The sequence below is a fragment of the Gymnoscopelus braueri genome, assembly GCF_963280865.1.
Source record: "Gymnoscopelus braueri genome assembly, chromosome: 7".
In the NCBI taxonomy this organism is placed as follows: domain Eukaryota; kingdom Metazoa; phylum Chordata; class Actinopteri; order Myctophiformes; family Myctophidae; genus Gymnoscopelus; species Gymnoscopelus braueri.
The window spans coordinates 28,940,508-28,962,237 of record NC_137608.1 but is presented as its reverse complement, the minus strand read 5'-3'; the positions used below and the strand labels follow the sequence as shown (position 1 = coordinate 28,962,237).

At 41.9% G+C, this 21,730-nt stretch overlaps 1 protein-coding gene across 1 annotated transcript in view; it reads left to right on the top strand.

The window, feature by feature from the left end:
- Window positions 1–21,290, top strand: part of LOC308088979 (netrin receptor UNC5C-like) — a gene marked incomplete at its 5' end in the record, with an annotated part of 146,180 nt that extends 124,890 nt beyond the window's left edge. The window contains 6 exon segments of the mRNA XM_080433560.1: window positions 414–582; window positions 3,901–4,134; window positions 7,774–7,923; window positions 9,247–9,411; window positions 12,001–12,182; window positions 17,270–21,290. Of these exon segments, the coding sequence (XP_080289686.1) occupies window positions 414–582; window positions 3,901–4,134; window positions 7,774–7,923; window positions 9,247–9,411; window positions 12,001–12,182; window positions 17,270–17,432 (1,063 nt within the window). The 3' untranslated portion in view covers window positions 17,433–21,290.
- Window positions 21,291–21,730: the final 440 nt, after the last annotated feature.

The window sequence follows — 21,730 nt, the reverse complement described above, 5'->3', positions numbered from 1 at the left end:
TGCTTGTTTGTCTCGCGAAACCTGGCAACCCTGCGCAGCGTGATCTCCCATTGTTTGACACATAAACGGTAATAATAAGCTGAGATTTGATGTAATCGAAAAACGGGCTTCACAGTTCCATGCACATGGTAATGGTCAATGGCTGTGCGCAATTTGAGATCAATAGCTCCAGGCACTGAGGAGAACCGGGCAGAAACATTTTGGGCTCAGAGGGCTCAGAGGTTTGGGCTCAGAGGTTTGGGCTCAGAGGTTGGTCTCAGAGGTTACTAGAACTATAGGAGGATGTACTGTGTGTTCACTCATATCCAGATCATTCCTAGTCCACAGACATGACATCGCCGCGGGAGTAAAAGAATGGCCTCAGGAAACATAATTAACATTGTGACACGGTGTGTCCCCCCCCCCCTGTGCAGACCCCCAGTGGAGGACATCCAGACGGTGCTGAGTCCCGTGGTGAGCTGCGGCCCACCGGGGGCTCTGCTGACCAGGCCGGTGATCCTCACCATCCACCACTGTGCCGACAACGACCAGGAGGACTGGCTCATACAGCTCAAGAACCAACTGGCCATGGGAGAGTGGGAGGTGAGGGGTCTGTGCACACGCACACACACACTCACACTCACACACACACAAGCAGAGGGTGGGTAAGAGAGGCCGCCTGGGAAACAGCTTTGAAACTGAATTCCCCCTGTGGGATTAATAAGGTCTACATTATTAAGTGTGTAGTTCAGTGTTTGTGCAAAGTTGTACCACACTTTCTACACAGTTATGTTTTGCCTTGCCTCAAAAGCATGCGCACGCACGCACACACGCACTCAAGCAAGGACGCACGCACGCACGCACTCATGCACTCGGCCACGCGCACACACACACACACACACACAGGTACAGCTGAGAGAGGGAGAAAGAGAGAGTTTCACAAACCTGCACAGTGCCTCCAGGCGACTTGACAAGCAGCGTTGCAGACTCCTATCAGGAACAATTTGTTCTGCTCTGACCAGCCGTTTTACTTCCTTCTTCCTGTCCACTGTCCTTCAGCAAGAACCGTCTACCTCAGCTCTCTCTCTCTCTCTGTGTGTGTGTGTGTGTGTGTGTGTGTGTGTGTGTGTGTGTGTGTGTGTGTGTGTGTGTGCGTGTGCGTGCGTGCGTGCACACAGGTCTGTGATAAGGCTGTCTATGTGCTTCAGTGGGTCTACATGGGTCCAGGCCTTTATACTGTACAGTGTACACTCTGTTGCTTATCACTGCTCAACACTGCACGCTGTGTCTGCACAGTTAGCCATGCGGAAGGCGTGTTCCTGTGTGTGTGTGTGTGTGTGTGTGTGTGAGAGAGACACACACACACACACACAGAGAGAGAGAGACACAGAGAGAGCACCTGAAAAAGAAATCGAGTGAGTGAAGAAAGAATATAAACAAAAATAGAATTTCTCAAAGAAGTCAATTTTGTTTGAATTAGTGTGGAATTGAAATCCCCTGGCATCAGGTGTAAGGGATAGTTGATTACTAATAACAGAATCACACTGCACTCCAACCATTTTGTATTGATTAAGCTCATCTATGGGAACACAACTCCACATGAGCTATATGAGTCACTACTCAATATCTGAATCATATAGGTAGGAGAAGACACAGGCGAACCTCTGCACGCACGGTGCTCATCTACGCACATTCAATACTCCTACAGAACCGCTGCAAGACTCTGCCCCGTTCCAAGGAGTCGTATATAGATTTAGCTCATGCTGTGACACAGGGGTGGAAATAATGAGCAGCAGCTCGCAGATGATCAGTGGATGAGTGAAAACATGATTCAATGTCACGCTCACAGTCAGTACAATGCAGAGGAAGTTGCAGAGAAAGTCGGGCCGGAAACTTTGTATGTCCATAACTTTTTGATTTCAGGAAATGGGAAAAAGAACAATGTAGTTATATTTTGTCAATATATTGTTAATATTTTTCATTGGTTAAATCTATATAAATGCACAGAATCGGTGCGTGTGTGTGTGTGTGTGTGTCTGTCTGTCTGTCTGTCTGTCTGTCTGTCTGCAATCTGGGAACCCATCGCCAAATGAAAAGGAAAAACCGCGCCCTCTGCTGTTTTTTACTATCTCACTTGGCTCTGGGAGGAAGTCGACGTAGCACACGTACGCAAGGAAACCGGGGTTTTTGGTCTGCCTTCAGCCTTTCACTTCCGGTGGTGCGACTATGTTTTCATTCCCACTAACAATATTTCTACACGGAACACTAACACCACTTCTCCCAGAGTTTTGGTTATAAGCCCACTTGTTTCTATGATGAAAGAGCAAGTTCAAATGTGAATATCTTTCCGTGGTTTTGTCTGCTCTGAGGACGCTATTGTTAAATGAGTTTCGGTTTGTTTCCAGTGGGGAAGGATTGGCGGACACGTAAATCCCGCCCACTACATTTGATTGGGTAAAGCGCGGCCTGCTTCCTGATCTGAAGGCACGCCCACTTGTAGGCCAGTGCGTACGCGATATGACGAACCCCCCCGACAGATTCAAACGCAGAGCAGAATCTGTTCTTGAGAGATTAGTCTGTCTGTCCCCCGTATATACTCGAGAACACTCAACGTCCAACTTGGCGTGTGTATCGCGCTATCGCCGCTGAGAGCCGCTGAGAGCCGAGGGTGTGTTGTGTCGAGTGGGTAGTCAATCGGACCGGCGGTTGTCCAGAACTGAAAATCTAAAAATCTCCCTGTCTTGTCTGTCTCTCAGAGACTATATTCTCGCTATGCTTTTTCTTATTGGGATTCAGTGTCTTGACAGTTCAAACATAGATTATTGAACAGGCAATTATGTCTTGTCGTTCTCCTGAGCTGAATTACACACTTTATGTTTTTCATTAAAAAGGAAACACAATGATGAAACACCATTCCTTTCCAGTTGGCATTTATGTTGCTAAACAATGATTTGGTTTTGTTTTGGTTCATTTATTTAATTAGGTCTATAATTATTCACAGCGCTCTTTTCCCATCAGAAGTCATTCTACACAGTAAAATGTGGAGTGTTATTGCGGCGGGGCTCCTAGGGGCCTGTGAGTCTGTCTGTCTGTCTGTCTGTCTGTCTGTCTGTCTGTCTGTCCGTCTGTCTGTCTTTTTCTACTGTTTGAGTCCGGGGCTAATCTTGCAAACCACTGAACCGATCCGTGCCAAATTGCTGCTAGTAGGCAGCACATATGTTTTTTTACTTTTTTCAATTTCATACTGGAAGTCAATTCCGATAGAACCGGGCTGAATCCTTGCCCAAATATGGAGATGATTGATAGTGCTGACTGTTAAAGTAAGAGCTGACATCCAAGTCTGAGTTCTACTTGTTTTATTTTACTTTGAAAGTGTAAGAATGGACCACATTTTGGGATCTTACTGTGTTTAGCATAAGGGAATCTGAAGGGAGGAGCCAGTACTCGGCAGAATTTTCAAAAGCCTCTGCTTTTGATATCCCCTCTCTGGTCATTCTTTTTTTTTTTGTTATGAATATGTTTCACTCTGCTTCTGGTTAGACTGATTTTCCTTTTGGGAAATGTAAATTGTCTGATATGGTTGATGATATCACAATTCAACAATTTAACCACATTAACCCTTGCATCCCTATTTTGGGCAAATCTTCAAATTTTCTCACATTTCAATGCATTTCAACATTTATAGTATATAGGGCTTTTTACAAATCAAAACCTGGCAGTTCTCATTTCAGCCATTCAACCCTGTTGACAAAGTAGTATTTATATTAGTGAATGACGCTTCAAAGACACGTTGACTAAAGTGTGTGTGTGTGTGTGTGTGTGTGCGTGCGGGTGTGTGTGTGTGTGTGTGTGTGTGTGTGTGTGTGTGTGTGTGTGTGTGTGTGTGTGGGGGTGTGTGTGTGTGTGTGTGTGGCCCTGCAGGACGTGGTGGTTGTAGGAGAGGAGAACTTCACCACCCCGTGCTACGTGCAGATGGACTCGGAGGCGTGCCACATCCTAACAGAGACACTGGGCACGTACTGCCTGGTGGGCCAGTCGGTCAGCAAGGCCGCCGCCAAGCGGCTGAAACTGGTGGTGTTCGGCCCCGTGTCGTGCACAACGCTGGACTATCACATCAGAGTCTACTGTCTGGACGACACACAGGACGCACTCAAGGTACGGCTGGGAATCACAAGCCAACATGATTTTTATTTGTGTTCATAGCAAATGTAGCCTATTTTAACCACTTAACCAGCAAAAAAACTAAATTATTTTGAAAATAGCTGTTCTAGAAGCTCACACAATGCGTTGTGAGCTTTCCACAAATATTTTCAAAAGTGTTTGCATTTTTGTTGCTGTTTTTATCAGCTTGCAGAGCTGACCAGGAAAGAGACGCTGCAACTAGTCGTCACTTTGTCGTCACTTTCTCATCACTCATTGATTTCCTGCGCAAACTCTTGAGTTTGATATATATTTGTTTAGCAAGAGTCATGAGTTGACAGTACTTTTCCAGGGGTTTAGCTTGCTGCAAGCTGACACATATGACTGTGTCATTTCTTGTTTTTTAAATGTCACTTTTTAGTGACATGTCCAAAAAAGTGGTTAATGTGCTTATGTTGAAGCAGGTTCACTCAACTCTAGTCCGTGCAAGACATAGAATATCTCTTCTATAAACCATGGTATTCATTATTGACGGCATACATTTTTGGTAAATGGGGATAATTTTCATCCAACACTGAACTATTATATCAACGTAAAGTAAGGAGGAGGTACTGCTCTATATTATGATACACTGTGGGCCTTGCTGCATAAGATACCTTATGGTCAAATGATAGAGCATGTACAGTAAGAAACACTGGCCCTTTGGGGGCTTTTACTCTTAAAAGGACCATCTAAAAAAGGACTGTCATGTCCACAGCCAAGGTTTATTAATTATTCCATTAGAACCAACCTTCTCAGTGATAAATAGAGGTGTTTCGTCATTCCCCAGTCCATGGGAAATGAACAGTAAATATTATAAAGGGGTCATATCAAACGCATCAAAATAGTGGATGTTTTAATATACATGCAATGCACCACTGGAGAGCAATGATGGGAATTTATGCTTGTAGTTATGTATGTAAGTGTCTAAGTGGCATAAACACGTGTGCACGCCACACACACACACACACACACACACACACACACACACACACACACACACACACACACACACACACACACACACACACACACACACACACACACACACACACACACAAAGATCAGAGGTTGATGTTTAATGATGGTCTTTTTGTAGTATAATTGATGGGGTGCTGTTTCATAAGGAATGCTGGCACTATATTTACAGTATAGCTGCTGCGTAGGAAGGAAGATGAGGAGAAATTGATTATGTTTCAAACGTTGTGGGAGGCATACATGACACTGTACGAACTTACAGTTAACATGGAACTAGTGTGTGCTTGCGCAAGTGTCTATTTGAGTACATCGCATCAGTGGGGGTGCAACAGTTAACACATTACCCGCCAAGATATTAAACATCGTTTTTTATCCCCTTGCCAGCGTTTATTACCTTAAATAGACGATCTTTGAAAACGCTATGGAAGCCACATTGTGTACAATTAAAAAAATAAAATAAGTGTCCGTGGGTTGGGGGAGGGATCCGTGTATCAACTGGAACAATAACATTGCTACCGCGAGCAGCCATTTTGGAGCTATAGTTAGAGTTAGAAGTGTTTTTCTAAAAATCCTAACGTTGGGACGGACGTCCGTTTTTTTGGAATGACGTCACATCCGTCTATTGCTTCTCTGAGTGACGAGGGATCATTCCTAAGCTGTGCTAGAGCGCCCTCTTGTGGAATTTTCAAAAAAATAATAATATACTTATATATATTTTTTTATTTTATACTTATACAAATATATATATATATATATATTTTTTTTTAAATGAGCTTCTCGATTACTCGATTAATCGCGGAAGTAATACAAAATTATTGATAGTTGCAGCCCTACACATCAGTATGTGTCCTTGGTGTCTCAGTGTCGCTGGCTTATTTGATGTAGTCAATTTAAAAAGGATGAGGAGTAAATCCCCACGGAACGCCTTGTACAAGGTATTATTGACAACTGAAGCTCAGCAAAGTGAAAAGTGCTGTTTCCTCTATTCTCTGACACACAATACACAGTCTTCAGTTCTTCAATGTTAATTTAACTCTGAGAGTTTGTACACTTTCGGAATGACAAATGAATGAATTAACTGCGTATGAACAAGGATATCAAGTGGACACTATTAACCCATTTAAACCTGTTTAACCTATACCTTATATACCTTTTAGTCCAGGACAGCATCTGTGTCATTTCAGATGCTATACTGTATATAGATTTATTTTTATTTTTAGGATTACATTTTTAGTATTCAGAAGGCATTTTTAGAATGGTCTAAACATCAACTAAGTTTCTTTCGCTACATCGAGTATACTTAGAAACCAACAACCGTTTGAACTGAGATTTGTTTTGGTTTGTTTCACCATTTTACAGGTTTTCTTAAGACATTTAAAGTAGTTTGATTCAAGAGTCTACTTTCCAAAGCCCAATCAACACTACCAAAATATGCTTTCTGGTAGAATTTTAGCCAATGGAAATGTTCCCAGGTGTCCTGCAATTCTCTGCATCTCAGACAATATACTGACCAATTGTTCTTGGAGAAGCAGCTGAGAGATCTGGCTTTTGTTTTAGCACAATTTGAACGCAGCCAAGCTTTGCTTACAGCACACAACATTTACTCCAAGATTCAGAAGCTATAAAAAACATGCAAGCTAATGAGGAGACAGAAGATAAGTGCACGTGCCAGACGGGAAGGAAAATGAAATGCCGCCACAATAACAAAAGGAGGTTTGAAGAAAAGGAAACGGAGGGCAGTGGTTTACAAAGTACTCAACCCCAGTACTTGAGTCAAATTCTAGATGTGTCTGTTGTTTTTAAATGTGACCAGCACCGTGAGTTGCGGAGAACGGTATTTTGCTTCCATGTATGCCTCGTGTGTATTATGGAAGTGACAATTAAACTGATTCTGAGATACTCCTGGTCAAATATTACTCAACTGCAAATGAAAATTGCTCTGTCAAATTTGTACTTGAGTTAAATTTCTTCCCTGGGGCAGGCTCAATAAGCTCAGTGATAAAGCTTTCAGCACATACGCAGACCTGGGTTCAAATCTGGGGTAGAATAGGAAAGTGCTGCTTTAAGTATTCAAAAGTGTTTAAAAAAAAAATCAATGCATTGCTGTACAGAAATTTTGACATTTCCCCAAATTCTAATATATTTCAGAAATGTCCAAAAATACAGAAAATAGCTGATCTACAAGCTCACAACGCATCGCAATGTGACGTGTTGTGAGCTTGTAGATCTGCTATTTTCACTCTCCTATGTTAAAATTGGCTTAAGGGAGGACCGGCCGACGGACCACGGCCACGTCCACGTCACTCTGACTCAGACATAAGCATAAACAAACCCCATACGCCCATATATAGGCAAGACCACTAGTATTCCTATAGCGAACGAACCTCTAGTATTTGAAATAGGGCTTAAGTGGTTAATTCATGTACTTTTTCCCTACTTAGAAATGTAGTGGACTCAAAAGTACAATATTTGTCTTATATCCAAAAAACAAATACTCAAGTAAAGTACAGATACCTTTTCTTTCTTTTTAAGTACAGTACTCAAGTAAATGTACTTTGTTCCTGTCCACTACTGAACACAGGGGAATGTTCTTCAAAGAGAGTTGCATTAATGCCCCAATTCTGGTCTCTTATGTAGGAGGTTCTTCAGATGGAGACCCAGATGGGAGGAAAGCTTCTGGATGAGCCAAAGACTCTGAACTTCAAAGACAGCACACACAACCTGAGACTCTCCATCCACGACGTGCCGCACACACACTGGAAGAGCAAGCTCATCGCCAAGTATCAGGTGAGAGTCATTCGCGTTACGTAGACCAGTGGTTCTCAAACTTTTTTTGTCAAGGACCCCCCAAAGGTGCTTGCCCACCACCGTGGAGGTTGTGGGTTACGGTGCGTTTTAACAGCGGGCGATCAGGATAGTATTTTCCGGAAGTGCATTATATGTCTATGAGAGCCGGCAACTACTGGCGATAGGGCGAAGTGGGCGGGGGGGCGATGAAAGATGGATTTTCTTTATCTTTTGGACGATGTCGCCCGGCGATCGCCCAAGAGTCGCCTGCTGTTAAAACGTACTGTTAGAATCCACGACGTTGGTGTAGATTTTCAAAAATGTTAACGATTTTTTTAAAAATAGCAGATCTACAAGCTCATAGCGTGGCACCGAGTGCCGCGCTATGAGCTTGTAGATCTGCTTTTTTTTTTTTATCGTGAACATTTTTGAAAATCTTTGATTATATATAATTTTTTTGAAGCGAACATTTGTAACTCAAATCTTTGCTTCTGGGGGATTCTACAAATGTCTTCTAAATCCTAACAGTTTTTTGAAAGGACCTCCCAAAATGATAATGGATTTAGCCGCGGACCCCCATCTGAAAATACGTTGTTCCAGGGACCCCCAGAAGCAAAGATTTGAGTTAAAATGTTCGCTTTAAAAATATATGTACAAGGATTTGCACAAACTTTCACGATTTAAAAAAGATAGCAGCTTTACAAGCTCATAGCGCGGCACTCTGTGCCGCGCTATGAGCTTATATATCTGCTATTTTGGATAGCCAAAGAAATCTTAAAATGACACAGATGCGTTCCCGGTCTTAATGGGTTAAATGGTTAAGCCACATACACTTTGTCGTGTGACGAATAGCAAAAATAGCCGATCAGAACATGTGCCGAAAAAATATTAATAATTTGAAACTCTTTGAAAATGTTCACCTAGTGACAATGGGGACACTAGGCTGAAAGTGATTAGAAGTGGGAATGAAGAGCATCACCACAGGTTCTGTAATCACAGTGCAGGTCACCCTCTGGTGTGTTCTGACTTCCGAATGGTGACAGAACGTTTTTTTGTTGTTTCTTGCACTTATATAAGAACAGCTACTGTAACAGAAGAAGAGAAGAATAGCCGCTAAATTAAGCAGCCGTTTATCACACGAGTTAGCGAGGCAATAAAATTTTTCATGAAGCATATAGCTTGCCCTTCATTCCCTCCTGGGATTGATCTCTCCGTGCAGTTTGGAACACGTTTTCCCCACCGGGATGGATTACTGGGCTGAAAATACCTGCTGAAGAAACGACTCACGGCCCAGTTTTTTTCCCCTTCCTGTGCATCTTGCAGGAGATCCCCTTCTACCAGGTGTGGAGCAGCAGTCAGAGAAGTCTCCACTGTACCTTCACCCTGGAGCGCCTGAGCCCGGCCACCACGGAGCTCAGCTGTAAGCTGTGTGTACGGCAGGTCGAGGGAGAGGGACAGATCTTTCAGCTCAGCAACACATTGGAGGAGGTAAGAGGAAGCGCAACCCCGGCCAATACGTCGGTTTGGCCCAACGTATCGGCCATTTGACTTTTATCAATCAAAAAGTTAGTTGTTTATTTTTAAAAATAAATATCAGTCAAAACATCGGTAAACGGTGGGCTAGAACTCTCCAAAATCGGGATCGGACCCAAACATCGGGCATCGGTTGGGCTCTAGTGAGAAGAACACGACTGACAATCCATACATTCATGCATGGCAATCATGTTGAAATCATCTGACTGACACATGCACGCACAGCCACTGTGCATTATGACTTTTGGCATCTAATCGGATGGTGTTGGCTATTGATTGTGTGTCCAATTTGGAAGAGTTAAGCCTGAGTAGTAATTAAGCATCACATGTCACAGATCTTTTAGTTTAGAACTTTAACCTTTAACCTCTTAAACCCTATACTTCATTGACGGGGTCCGCCAGGGATCTACAGTGTACTTTGCCCCCTCATTTATCAATCTAACGTGTGCTTACCTGCATATAGACCAACCAACCAATTTCAACCAATAATATCATGACATTCACCTATTACTCAATTCTCCATGTTTGTAATGACACAACCCACTTTTCAACGTTCAAGTCAAATTCCTACGTTGTGTCCCACCTGCCTTTGCTGTTTCACTCTGAAATACATCACGATACAGAAGTTAGATGCCTCTCAAAATGCCGTTTCATGTGGACTTTGTCTTCTCCATGTACAACCAAAAGTGCTAAAGGTCACTAAGTTTACTTCTAGCTGTCAAGACAGTCAGGAGTCCTGCTATGGCTCTGTGACTCTGTTCAATCATTCACAGTGGGGCCGCGGGTCACACAACATGCCTGGAATAACAGGCCTTTGATTTAGCTCGGCCATGTAACTGTGCGCTGCGTGCGCAAAGCGTTTTGGTCAGAGGTCAGATACTTCCACTGGATTATCGCTGCTTTGAATTCTCTCACCGTGTTGTAGGCAATAGTTACACACCAGAATTCTTATTTGAGCAGATGAGGTGATTATGAGGAACAAGGTCTTTTTACTGTGTCTGGCGTTGTTCCACAAGGAGGCCTGGTCATGAATACAGACATACTGTACTTCTGTCTCATCCACAAACAATGTCTGTGCTTGCACAGTCCGCTACGCTCTCAGACATCATCAAATTAGTGAAGGGGCAAAATACACGATCACCTTGGTAGAAATCCTGCGTTACATTATATTTGATTGACTGGAGTCCCCCAGGGGTCTATACAAGGCCCCCCTCCTTTCCCCCCCTCGATACCAAATCTTTTCGCCAAATGTTCACCCTAGAATAGGGACGCTAGGGTCCATGTGGTTAATGTACTACTCATATCAACTTATTGACATAAGGAGCAGTGTGGGACTGCATTGTAATCGTTTTTTAATACAGTATGTGACAGCTACACTTTGATAACTGCCGACATCACATCAACCAGAGCCACATATAGGCTACTGTGTAGCTCAACAGTCAAGGTATCTTTTGGTGCCGGTGTGTAGATAAAATGAAATTCTAGTCACTAACTGAGGCAACTGGTCAGCAGCAGTGTTGCCATGTCCGCTTATTAGAAGCGACTTTGGGCTACTTTTTCTGTAAAGTCGCTTGTAAATGTTGGTAGTTGCGGGTTGCGTTTTTTTGGGCTTGTTTCCTTATGTCGTTTAAACCAGTGGTTCTCAAACATTTTCATGTCAAGGACCCCCAAATTAATATGTATTTGTCCATTGACCCCCCCCCCCCATCTGAACATTTTTGGTGCCGGGGACCCCCATACAAGATTTGTGTTGTTAATTTTTTTTTTGTAATATTCAAAATGTTTTTTTCAAGATTTTCTTTTGAAAATAGCAGATCTACAAGCTCACAACATGTCACGATGCAACGCGTTGTGAGCTTGCAGATTGGCTATTTTCAAATAACCAATGTATATCTTTAAAGTGTTCATTCTTTTGGGCTTGTTTTCATAGACCTCGTTGCTTATTTCTCTCGCAATGTTGACCACCGGTCAACAGTGATCCCCGGTCAGCAGCCCACAACATGCTGAATAATGGAGGACAGGCCCTGTCTGTGGGCATTTATTTCAGCAGAGAAATAGAGACGTCCTGTGCAGTGTGCATCGATCATTCAGTCCTCCAGCTTTCTGCTGTAAATGCAGGCTAAGTAGATGCTGTAAATACTAATCATTTACATCAACGGTGGAGGCTGTTATTTCCTCCTGCCAACTCAACATTCATTATATTACTGCTTCCTTTCAGCACCGGGAGTAGCAGATGTTGGCATGTAGGTTTAGTGAGAGAAGAAGTGTTTGCAAGCCGCTGTGTGAATGTAGAATAAGCACCACACGCCAGAACGTTAGACAAAAGGAAATAAGTAACTACAGGATAAATATGTCCATAGTGAGTAAAATCCTCAGTGTTAATTTAACTCTGACATGCAGTGTACAAATGTAAAGGTCCATTTGGTTTCATTTGTACACTCTCAGAGTCAAATGAACACTTTGACTATGCAGATGACATCAACATTGATCATGTTTTATGAAATAATATGCAGCCTATCCTTGCTTCTGTTTCTTTTAACACAGGATGTCCAGTGCATAGACACGTCTCTGATGGATCCAGCCAGCAGCATCACTACCTTAGTAGGGCCCAACGCCTTCCGCATCCCTCTATCCATCAGACAGAAGCTGTGTGGCAGTCTGGACGCACCGCAGACCAGAGGATCCAACGACTGGAGGATGTTGGCCCACAATCTCAACCTTGACAGGTACTGAACTGACCAGTGCCATAAAGGCATAAGCAAACACTAGAATCACAACATTTTAACAAGCTGTTGATGGCGTGTGATTGACAAATGCAGCTAAAAGCATTTAGTCCATTCCATGTTTTAAGTTTTGAGCTTAATTGTGCCGAGCCTTAAGCTGATAATTTGTTGTTCATAAGTTGTTGTACTACAAAGTTTTAATCGGGATGTGGCGCCTTTTCCGCTTATAGATTGGCTATTTTGATTATACTATAAGTTAAGCATTAGTTATTAAAAGCCACATAAATCTACAGTTACTGTATTTCGTGTTATCAGTTACTGGTTACTTCAAACTAAACCGTAACCTCTGCTTACATCTATTCCTAATGCGTTCAGTTCTATCTGACCACTTAAGCCTTATTCAAAACGTTTCTATAATAGCCGATCTACAAGCTCACAATATGTTGCACCACAAGGTGTTGTGAGCTTGTAGGTGTGCTATTTTAGAATGTTATCTTTTAATTTCTAAAAATGTCGTATAACTTATAATGATATGCCCAAAATAGGGATGCCATGGTGAAAGTGTCTAACCTGGCATGGCCAGACTAGTAATCACGGACGTGGAAAAGCAAGCGATTTCAGAGTCTGACATAGTCGCCTGGTTTCCAGGCTAGAACGTAGCTAAGTTAGACATGACCACTTGCGTGTGTGATGTTGCACACTGCACAGTCGTTCAACCGTGCGGACATGTCTTTGTAATGGAAACGTCAGTTCAACTCACTCTAGAAGAAGTGCTCTTCCTCATTTAATTAAAGAGAACATGCATTTGTCTAGTTGTTCTATTGGCAGCATCGTGTAGGTCACCATGACAGCAAGGACTATAGGACACACTGAGCTGGAAGCTATAGCAACAGCCCACGCTGAAATGAATGACACACACACACACGCACGCACGCACACACGCACGCACTCACGCACACACGCACAAACACATTTGGTAAACCCCAGATACTTTGTGGACCAGAGTCCCCCAGGGCTCTATAATAGGCCCCCTCCTTTTTTACCCTCTACACAAAATGTCTTCACAGAATATAGCTATATTTTCATGTTCACTTATTTTCATCAAATGTTTGTCTAATGTGACATGCCCAGAATAGGGTTCATGTTTTTAATGTGTGGACCAAATACTGGTGACTAGACTCTAGAGGACACTGGACAGCTGTTATGTTGGCAGGATTATGTATATGTTTATTTTTTTTTACCTTTAACACATCCACCGCCAGAGGTTAATCTCATAATGTACTCACCAGTGCCAAGGTGTTTTTGTTGTTTTTTTGTTTTTTTCATGTCGCCATAGATCTTGTTAAAATCCTTAAGATTGAGCCGTGAACGGTCTGTTTACATCCGCGAGATCTCCCTGTATCTCCCAGTGAAGATCGCGTGTCAAACGGGGCATCCATGTTGTAGTTAGAGCGGATTACGTTAAACAGTGAAATGCGAGGAGAAAAAACTACAGGAAGAGAATTGAGTTTCAGTTTCGTCTGTAGAATGGGAGCGGGCGTGATCGTCGAAACCGGATCCCAAATAATTCTATTTCCTGTCATCAAACCGGAAACGGAAGTGGATCAAAAAAATTCCGAAAGTGCACCCGGACCGCGCATGCGCGAAAAGACCGCAGCCCGTAGGACTACGGGCTCGGCGCTTAACCGTTGGATTTAACGGCCCGTAGAACTACGGGCCCGGCGGTAAAGGTGTTAAGAGCTCTCCTTTGCAGTTACCCTAAAATGTATACTTAAAGAGGCAGTGCCATGATTTTGGTAATTTCTCTGTTTTTCATTCATCAATCATGAAGTTGGCATTGCTCCTCTAGACCCCCTCTAGACGGTGTTGTTAAATGTGCGAGGATGTCTTCCCTGTGTGTTTTTGGCTCCTTTTTGTAAGCTGCAAGCATCTCTGTCAAACATTCGATGCACAAATAGGTGTATGGTCAGCACCAGATTTTGAACGGTCACAGACGGTTCGGTTGTCCTCAGTTGGAACAAGAGTGTTCCTGAGGTCCCCATCCTCAAAGAGACAAATGGCTAGCGAGAGTAGCCTAGTGCTTTGGTGAGAATCAAAGTCAACTCCAGCTTCAACTTCAAAGCTCAAGTTTACAGGTGTAAAAGATTGGCTGAAATTATGTTCTGTACATATTCTGTACATGTTCTGTACAAGCTTCCAAGGATTGCGGTTATGAATAGATAATCGTAAGAGTAGAGAGAGTAAAAAGAAAAATGTCGAATAGCAAAACATTATCAAATAAACATAACGTAGTATACTCAATAATACATTACAAAATAAAATAAAATAAAGGCAGAGTACCTCAGTCTTTTGTGCAGGTAGCAACAGATATGAAATATGTATGAAGTGGGTGATCCTAAGGTCCCAACCTTAGTCTGTGGGATGTGCCTACAGAAAAACAGCATTTTAACACTGTACACTTAAAAAAGAAAAGAAAGAAAGGGGGGCGATATTATCGTACATCTCTAATTCCATAATAATAATAATACCCAATCATCATTATTTAGGAGGAAACAGGACGGTGTCACTGCCTCTTTAACATGGGGTTGGATAATTTTTTCTAACCAGAGAAATAATCCCAACCAACCAATGAATGTGGTGTTGCTGCCACTTCATGATTGCATGGCTTTGACTGGTGACTCACGCTTTTGCCGTGCACAGCCCCTCCCCACTTGCTTTACTCAGCCTCTCTTCACTCCAACTCCATAGAGGTACAGAGAAACACGCACACGCCACCTCCAACACCCCAGTCCATTCACACAAACACAAATATGCACACGTATTGGCCATCTGTATTCAAGTAAGCGGCAGGGGAAATGATTGCAACTTTTTGCTCAACTTTATTCTGTGAGCGCACGCACGTGCACACACACACACACACACGCACACACGCACACGCACACGCACGCACACACACACACACACACACACACACACACACACACACACACACACACACACACACACACACACACACACACACACACACACACACACACACACAAAGCAGCAACAGAGGATCTCATTTGAGTTTCCTTCCCAGCAGCAGGGATACCCCTTATCTCAAACTGCAGTAAGAGAGAAAGAGGGAAGACAGAGAGAAAGCAGCTTGATAGAAAAACAGAGAAACGGTGGAGGCAAAGTCAGTAAACTGAGGAGATGTAACCCACAGTATATGCAGTGGTGGACAGTAACTAAGTACATTTACTTGAGTACTGTACTCAAAGTACAAAGTACTAAACACATTTAGCTCGCAATGTGTCGCGATGCAACGCGTTGTGAGCTTGTAGATCGGCTATTTTCACTATTATTGACATATTTTTTAAAATGTCTGGAAAATATTTGAATATTTTGGAAATGCATACAATAAAACAATGCATTGATATTGACAATGCTTTGTATTTGTATTTTTTGAATACTTACGTACTTTTAAAAGCACTCCAGTACTTCAACTCAAGTACAAATTTGAAAATTTCACTTGTAGTTGAGTAATATTTGACTAAGAGTATCTGTACTTTGACTCACCACTGATCATAGTGAAATAGTCCCCAAAACAAATCATTTTGGGTGCAAATGTGATTGATTTGCAACAACAAGACCAGATCCATACATCCGCACGCACGCACGCACGCACGCATGCACGCACGCACGCACGCACGCACGCACGCACGCATGCATGTACACACACACACACACACCCACCAATTGCATTCCTGTCTCTTTGGCGTTTTGATGTTCACTTTACAATAGGGTAGAAGTGCAGAAATGGCACTTTATACGTATCTGTGAGCCCTAACAAATTGAAAATGGATTTTTACAAAATTCACTTTGTTGGTTTAATTGTTGGACTGTTGCTGTGAATCAATTTCCTTACAGCAGAATAGTTATCTTTTTGAGTCTTTTTGTGAGAGCCTGCTCTGCAGCCTGCGGACAGCGGATTTCTTTTAATTCACGGCTTTTCTTGTAGCCTGGGGTGCGTTCGAAAATACAGCACTGAGCGCACTGGCCAATACAAACTAATAGGCGAGTGTGCTCCGGTGCGTAATTTTCGAACGCGCCCATAATGTGAGCTCTGGTATTCTGTTTGTGTGATAATTAGAGGAGTTTGACAGAATTTCTCTGGGGATTGGTGGGGGGGGGGGCATGCTGCCATGTCCTTTGTTAAATGGCCGTTCACACCAAGCACTATTACTACTGTATATATCGTTTTAAAATTTGTTTTAAGTCAAGTATAACAAAGACAATGGTGAACGATAGTTATATTTATCGTTATAGTGCTTAAGACAAGGATAATTGCAATTTCACAAAGCTAAACGTTATCCACTTGAACCCTGGCCTCCCTGCTCTGGGGAGAATATTTGCCGATAATGGCAGTTCTACAAGCTTGCGACACATTGTGAGCTTGTAGATCAGCTATTTCCGGCAAAGATACTAAGTGTAGCCCATGGGAATGCAGTCAAATAAGTATAGGGCCCATGGGAAGACAGTCAACGTATATGGTGTAAGTGATTATCACTTAACAGTGACAGATGTACTGTACATGGATACTACTGGTGGATGATTATGGGGCAACAGTGCCTGCCGTTTCAGTCCCGGGCCCGGCATCGTGTTAAAGTGTCCATGAGCAAGGCACTAAACTCCTAAGTGCTCGCAACAAACAACAATTCTGCTTCAGAAATAGACCTGTACTTCACATTGCTTTCTACTCCCCGGAGGTTTTCTTTGTCAGTTTATTGGATCATCTTTGTGTTTCATTCCATTTTCGAATTCCAGCATAAACCGTTCCAAAATGATAGAATCTCTGAATATATTTGGCTGATGCGTTAAACAAGAAATGTTCACTGCTGGAAGCACTCAACTCGAAAATAAACTTTCAGTCTAACCATGACCCTTCTTCACCGTCTCCAACGAGCAGCCTCTCTCTATTCTGTGTTTTAATTATGTGTAATGTCTCCTCTCAGCACTGCAACCATGTCTCCCCCACAGTATGTCCATCAGTTTTATTTTGGCTTATTTCCTCTCCGTCTGTCTCCCTCCCACCATTTCCCCAGGTACCTGAACTACTTTGCCACAAAGTCCAGTCCGACAGGCGTGATACTGGATCTGTGGGAAGCCCAGCACTTCCCTGACGGCGACCTCAACGAGCTGGCTGCCGTCCTGGAAGAGATGGGTCGCCACGACGGCAGCTTCGCCTCCATGACAGTGGATCACTGACGTAGCAATGCTACCGTTACCGCGACAACGACAGGGTGCTCGAGACAACGAGGAGGACTGAGCGCTATGTGGTCCTTTAAGGAGAGAGGACCTAAGCCAGTTCTATATACAAAAAAAAATTAATTAAAGAAGATTGTCACCATGGTAATTGAGTGTTGAAATACCATGGTGATCGTGGTGATGTGATGACAAACAGAACTAGAACAGCAGCTGGACGAACTGCTGTGGGAGTGTGTGTGTGTGTGTGTGTGTGTGTGTGTGTGTGTGTGTGCGTGTGCGTGTGCGTGTGCGTGTGCGTGTGCGTGTGTGTGTGTGTGTGCGTGCGCGGTGTTAAGGTGTCTCGTATGCTGAAGGACAGATAACCCTGCCTGCCACCCACAGTCGATCAGGATCAAACATGTCTGAAAGAAGAAAGAAACTAAAGAAAACTGAACCCGGTTCTCTTGGTTCTCTAGTCGAAAAACAAATGAATGGAAGGAGATGGAGAGAGACCTAGAGTTCCTCTGTGGTAGCATTGTGAAAAGAGACAGGAGCCAAACTAATGACAGAGAGAGAGAGAGAGAGAGAGAGAATAATCTGAGGAACTAATGAGGGAAGATGATAATCAATGACAGATATTTTTTTTTTAAACAAAAAGAGCAAAGCAAATTTCAAAAGGAAAATGAAAATGTTGTCAAAAGCAACAGGTGAATTTGTGTAAGAATGAAGTAGGGGAAAGAAAGAGAAGAGATTGTGATAATCGTTCTCCTCTCTTGTGAGTCTTGGCTGTACGTGTTTACCGGTACAGTTTGCTATTTATATTGTTTCCTAGGAAACACTGTGTATTCTGCTGTCCATATGTGTGGATTATTTCCTCCTAACAGAATTCTGCTAGTCAAAGACAGGCCATCGTGGCCCTGACTAGACAAAATAAATAAGACAAGTTATCTAGGGTTAATTCAAGTTCCGCTGTGGGAGCTATCTAGGTAGCAACCCTGGGCTTGCCATTCTCCTGTTAGTCATTCCTATCACACATAAGTATTAATGGTTACGCCAGCAGCGTGAGGTTAGACTTCACTAGACTGTCTTTTCTCCCAAGAACTGAAATGACAAGATGAAAACAGATTTGACTTTGCAATGGTAAAAGCATTGGGACATGTCATGTGCAATTGTCTCTTTTTAGCAGTGTACTGTTGAAAATATACTTTTTGATTGGCAATATAATGTGGCAAAATTAGTAATGAGACATTTATTGATTCAGACAACATTTAGTAACAACCAATAAATGGGTGTAAATTTAATGAGCAAATTGACAATTGTGTTTTGTCTTTGCCATGCAGCAAAGATGGTCTTGAAGCTATACAGAGGTATACAAGTCCCACTTTTTATATGCTCGTTTCACTACAGCTCACCTTATTGGGCAATGCTGCAGTGCCAATACTGGATGCAGGGTCAAGGGAAGTCCTGAAATGGATATGACATGGCAATGATTTTGATTAACCATGAATCCCTCAAGCCTAAAAGTCTACCTGATTGTTTGTTGAGAATTGACAGGGTCCAGGTCAGAGAAAAGAGAGACGATGCAAAAAAGGGACAACAGATTAGGCAGGGACACTCAAGTATTAAATACCATAGACTAGCTACGAGGAGAAGCAAAATACAGCTGGTTTCATTCTTTACAGCTACATATACCCATATAGTGATTCTTTCAAACATACATTGGCATGTTTTAATGTTGTTTATATACAGTTCAATGTATTTATTTGTTTTTGGGGTATATTTTCATCACAAGGTATGGTTATCAGCCCTATCCTGTGCTAATATCCAGCAATTTTGCCTTGATTTGCTTTGAGGGTCACAAGGACTTTTACTGGTCACTATCGCCATCTGGTGCCCTACCACAGAATAACAGCATTTAACATGTTTCTTGTCCGAAAACGTGTAAATACATGAATATCACGTTTGTCCTGAAAGCCATTATATTTTCAGTACATTTTTGTTTATTGTAATATAATTTTACTTTTTTATGTTTATTCTAGATTGTGGACTGTATGGGAAAAAAAGTGTAACTTATCAGTATGTTGCCCTTTATCTAAATAGTCCCCAAATAGATGTTAAAGGATGTTCTGCCGTCAACTAATCTTTTATCGTGTGGTGCATTTGTAAAAAAAAAAAAAAAAGGAAGAAAAAAGGTACAAGCATAAAAGGGTGCGTCGGAAACTACGACATTGAGAAGACATCTAACAGGGCCTATATAAAATAAAGTGTAACATATTTACATGTGACTGAACACTGGCGGTTTGACTAGGATCAACTTACATATGCGATGAGTGGGATCAACCACAAATAGCAGGTCTAACACCTGATGAAACCTTTATGAATAAGCGGCCTTATTTTCAGACTTGACACCCAGTGTTTGGAAATCATACATTGGGCTTGACATCGATTTCATGGGTCTTGCAGGTAATGCAGTGTATTTAAAATAAACAAGACCCAACAATTGGAGTTACAACGCTTTCTCTGGACAGTGTGTACAATAATCAGAACATAATAGTGTATGAGGTGGAAATGAATATGAACAGACTGTTATGCTCTGAACTATGGAGAGACGCCATATGACATGGAACTGGAGGCCAGGCATGTAGAGGAGATGCCAGGGAGGACATCAGGTAGAAAACGAATGCTCAGTTTACACAGGCACAAAAGATTGTCAATGGCGTATAACAAACACACACACACATGTTTCATTTTCTTGTGGCTGCTGTAATGAGAGCAATCCATGCAGAATTTGAGTTATTTCCCCTTTATTTCTTTAGCCATTGCTATACCGAGATGAATTTAAGAATCAGATGTTTTGTACATCCAGACAGAGTAGATGAGAGCCTCAAGTATGTACTGCACACAGGTTTAAGGTGTCAAAAGGTAGGGTGGATATTTTTTTCAAATGTACTCAATGGCAAGACAGTGTGAGAGTCTGATGAGGTAAATCAAAAACAAGTTATTTACTGTAGATGTTAAGGAGGTATTAATTTGAATCGTTTTATTTGCATTTTGTTTTTGTTTTTTTGCTTTCCAGAATATTAACTTAAAGATCACATTAATGTCTCCAGACAAATGACATCATGTCGGCATTTTCAGTTATCCCAAAAGGCAAGATTACAGGCACCAAAGATCTGATTTTATCTCTTTGTAGCACTCCAGGTCAACCAATATAAATTCTTGTGTCATGGACACTTAAGAAAATCTGATTTGTCTGTTCCTGTACAAATGCAACAAAGATATCATCATTGCCATAGTCCCCATCTTACCAGCAGTAGATATTACGTTCACAGACTAGTCTATAAAACAGATCGTTTTCATATGAGGAGAGTGCATGTTGCCTAAACATGGTGAGCTGTCAAACTTTGGAACAGGAAAATGGAACGGTGCAGTGTTGAGAAATCGAAGTATGTAAAAAAAGAAAAAAGAGATTTGTTTTTCTATACACAGTATGTACAGTTGTGTACTGTCAGCTACAGTATATTTGGCAAATTTCTGAATATGAAACAGTAACAGTACAGTTATATACTAGTTTGTATGTTTCAAGTTTTTATTTAATTTCTTTTTGTAAAAGCAGTGTCTACTATGCAAACTTGGCATCCATTCTGATAGAAGTCTATAATTAGAGCTGTGCTTGTAAGTGCATTTTTATTTTATTATCAGGGGTGATCTTATTTGTATAGTGTGGGGTAGTATTGGTCCATTTTAGCTAATGCTGGCACGCTTCATGAATCTTGCTCAATCGTGCAAAATGCTCGCCTCTCTATCTCCTCTAATTGTCAAGTTTTATGTACAAAGTGTAAGAAAGAATTTTTAAGACAATTAATAAATTATATTTATAAGCAATGCTGCAGATGTGTGGTTGTGTTATCTGGTTATATCTCTTCTTTAATTATTGTCAGTATATTCCCATTGTCAGTTCATCTTCCCATTTCAAAATGCCCTCAGCATGCTTCATACTTTGTAGTAACAATTTAGCAATTATATATTTTTGGGCATTTAGCAGGTGGTCTTATCCACCAAAGTGCAAGGTCAGGGGATGAACATGAACATTTGTCATACAACAGGAAACGGGTGAAGGAATTAACCACATAAACCCTAGCGTCCCTATTCTGTGGCAAACATTCAGTGAAAATATATTGGTCAGTATCATGTTCAATATTATGTCAGTATAATGTCAGTACCATGGTCAATATCATGGTCAGTATCATGGTCAGTCTGTCAGTATCATGGTCAGTATCATGGTCAGTATCATGGTCAGTCTGTCAGTATAATGTCAG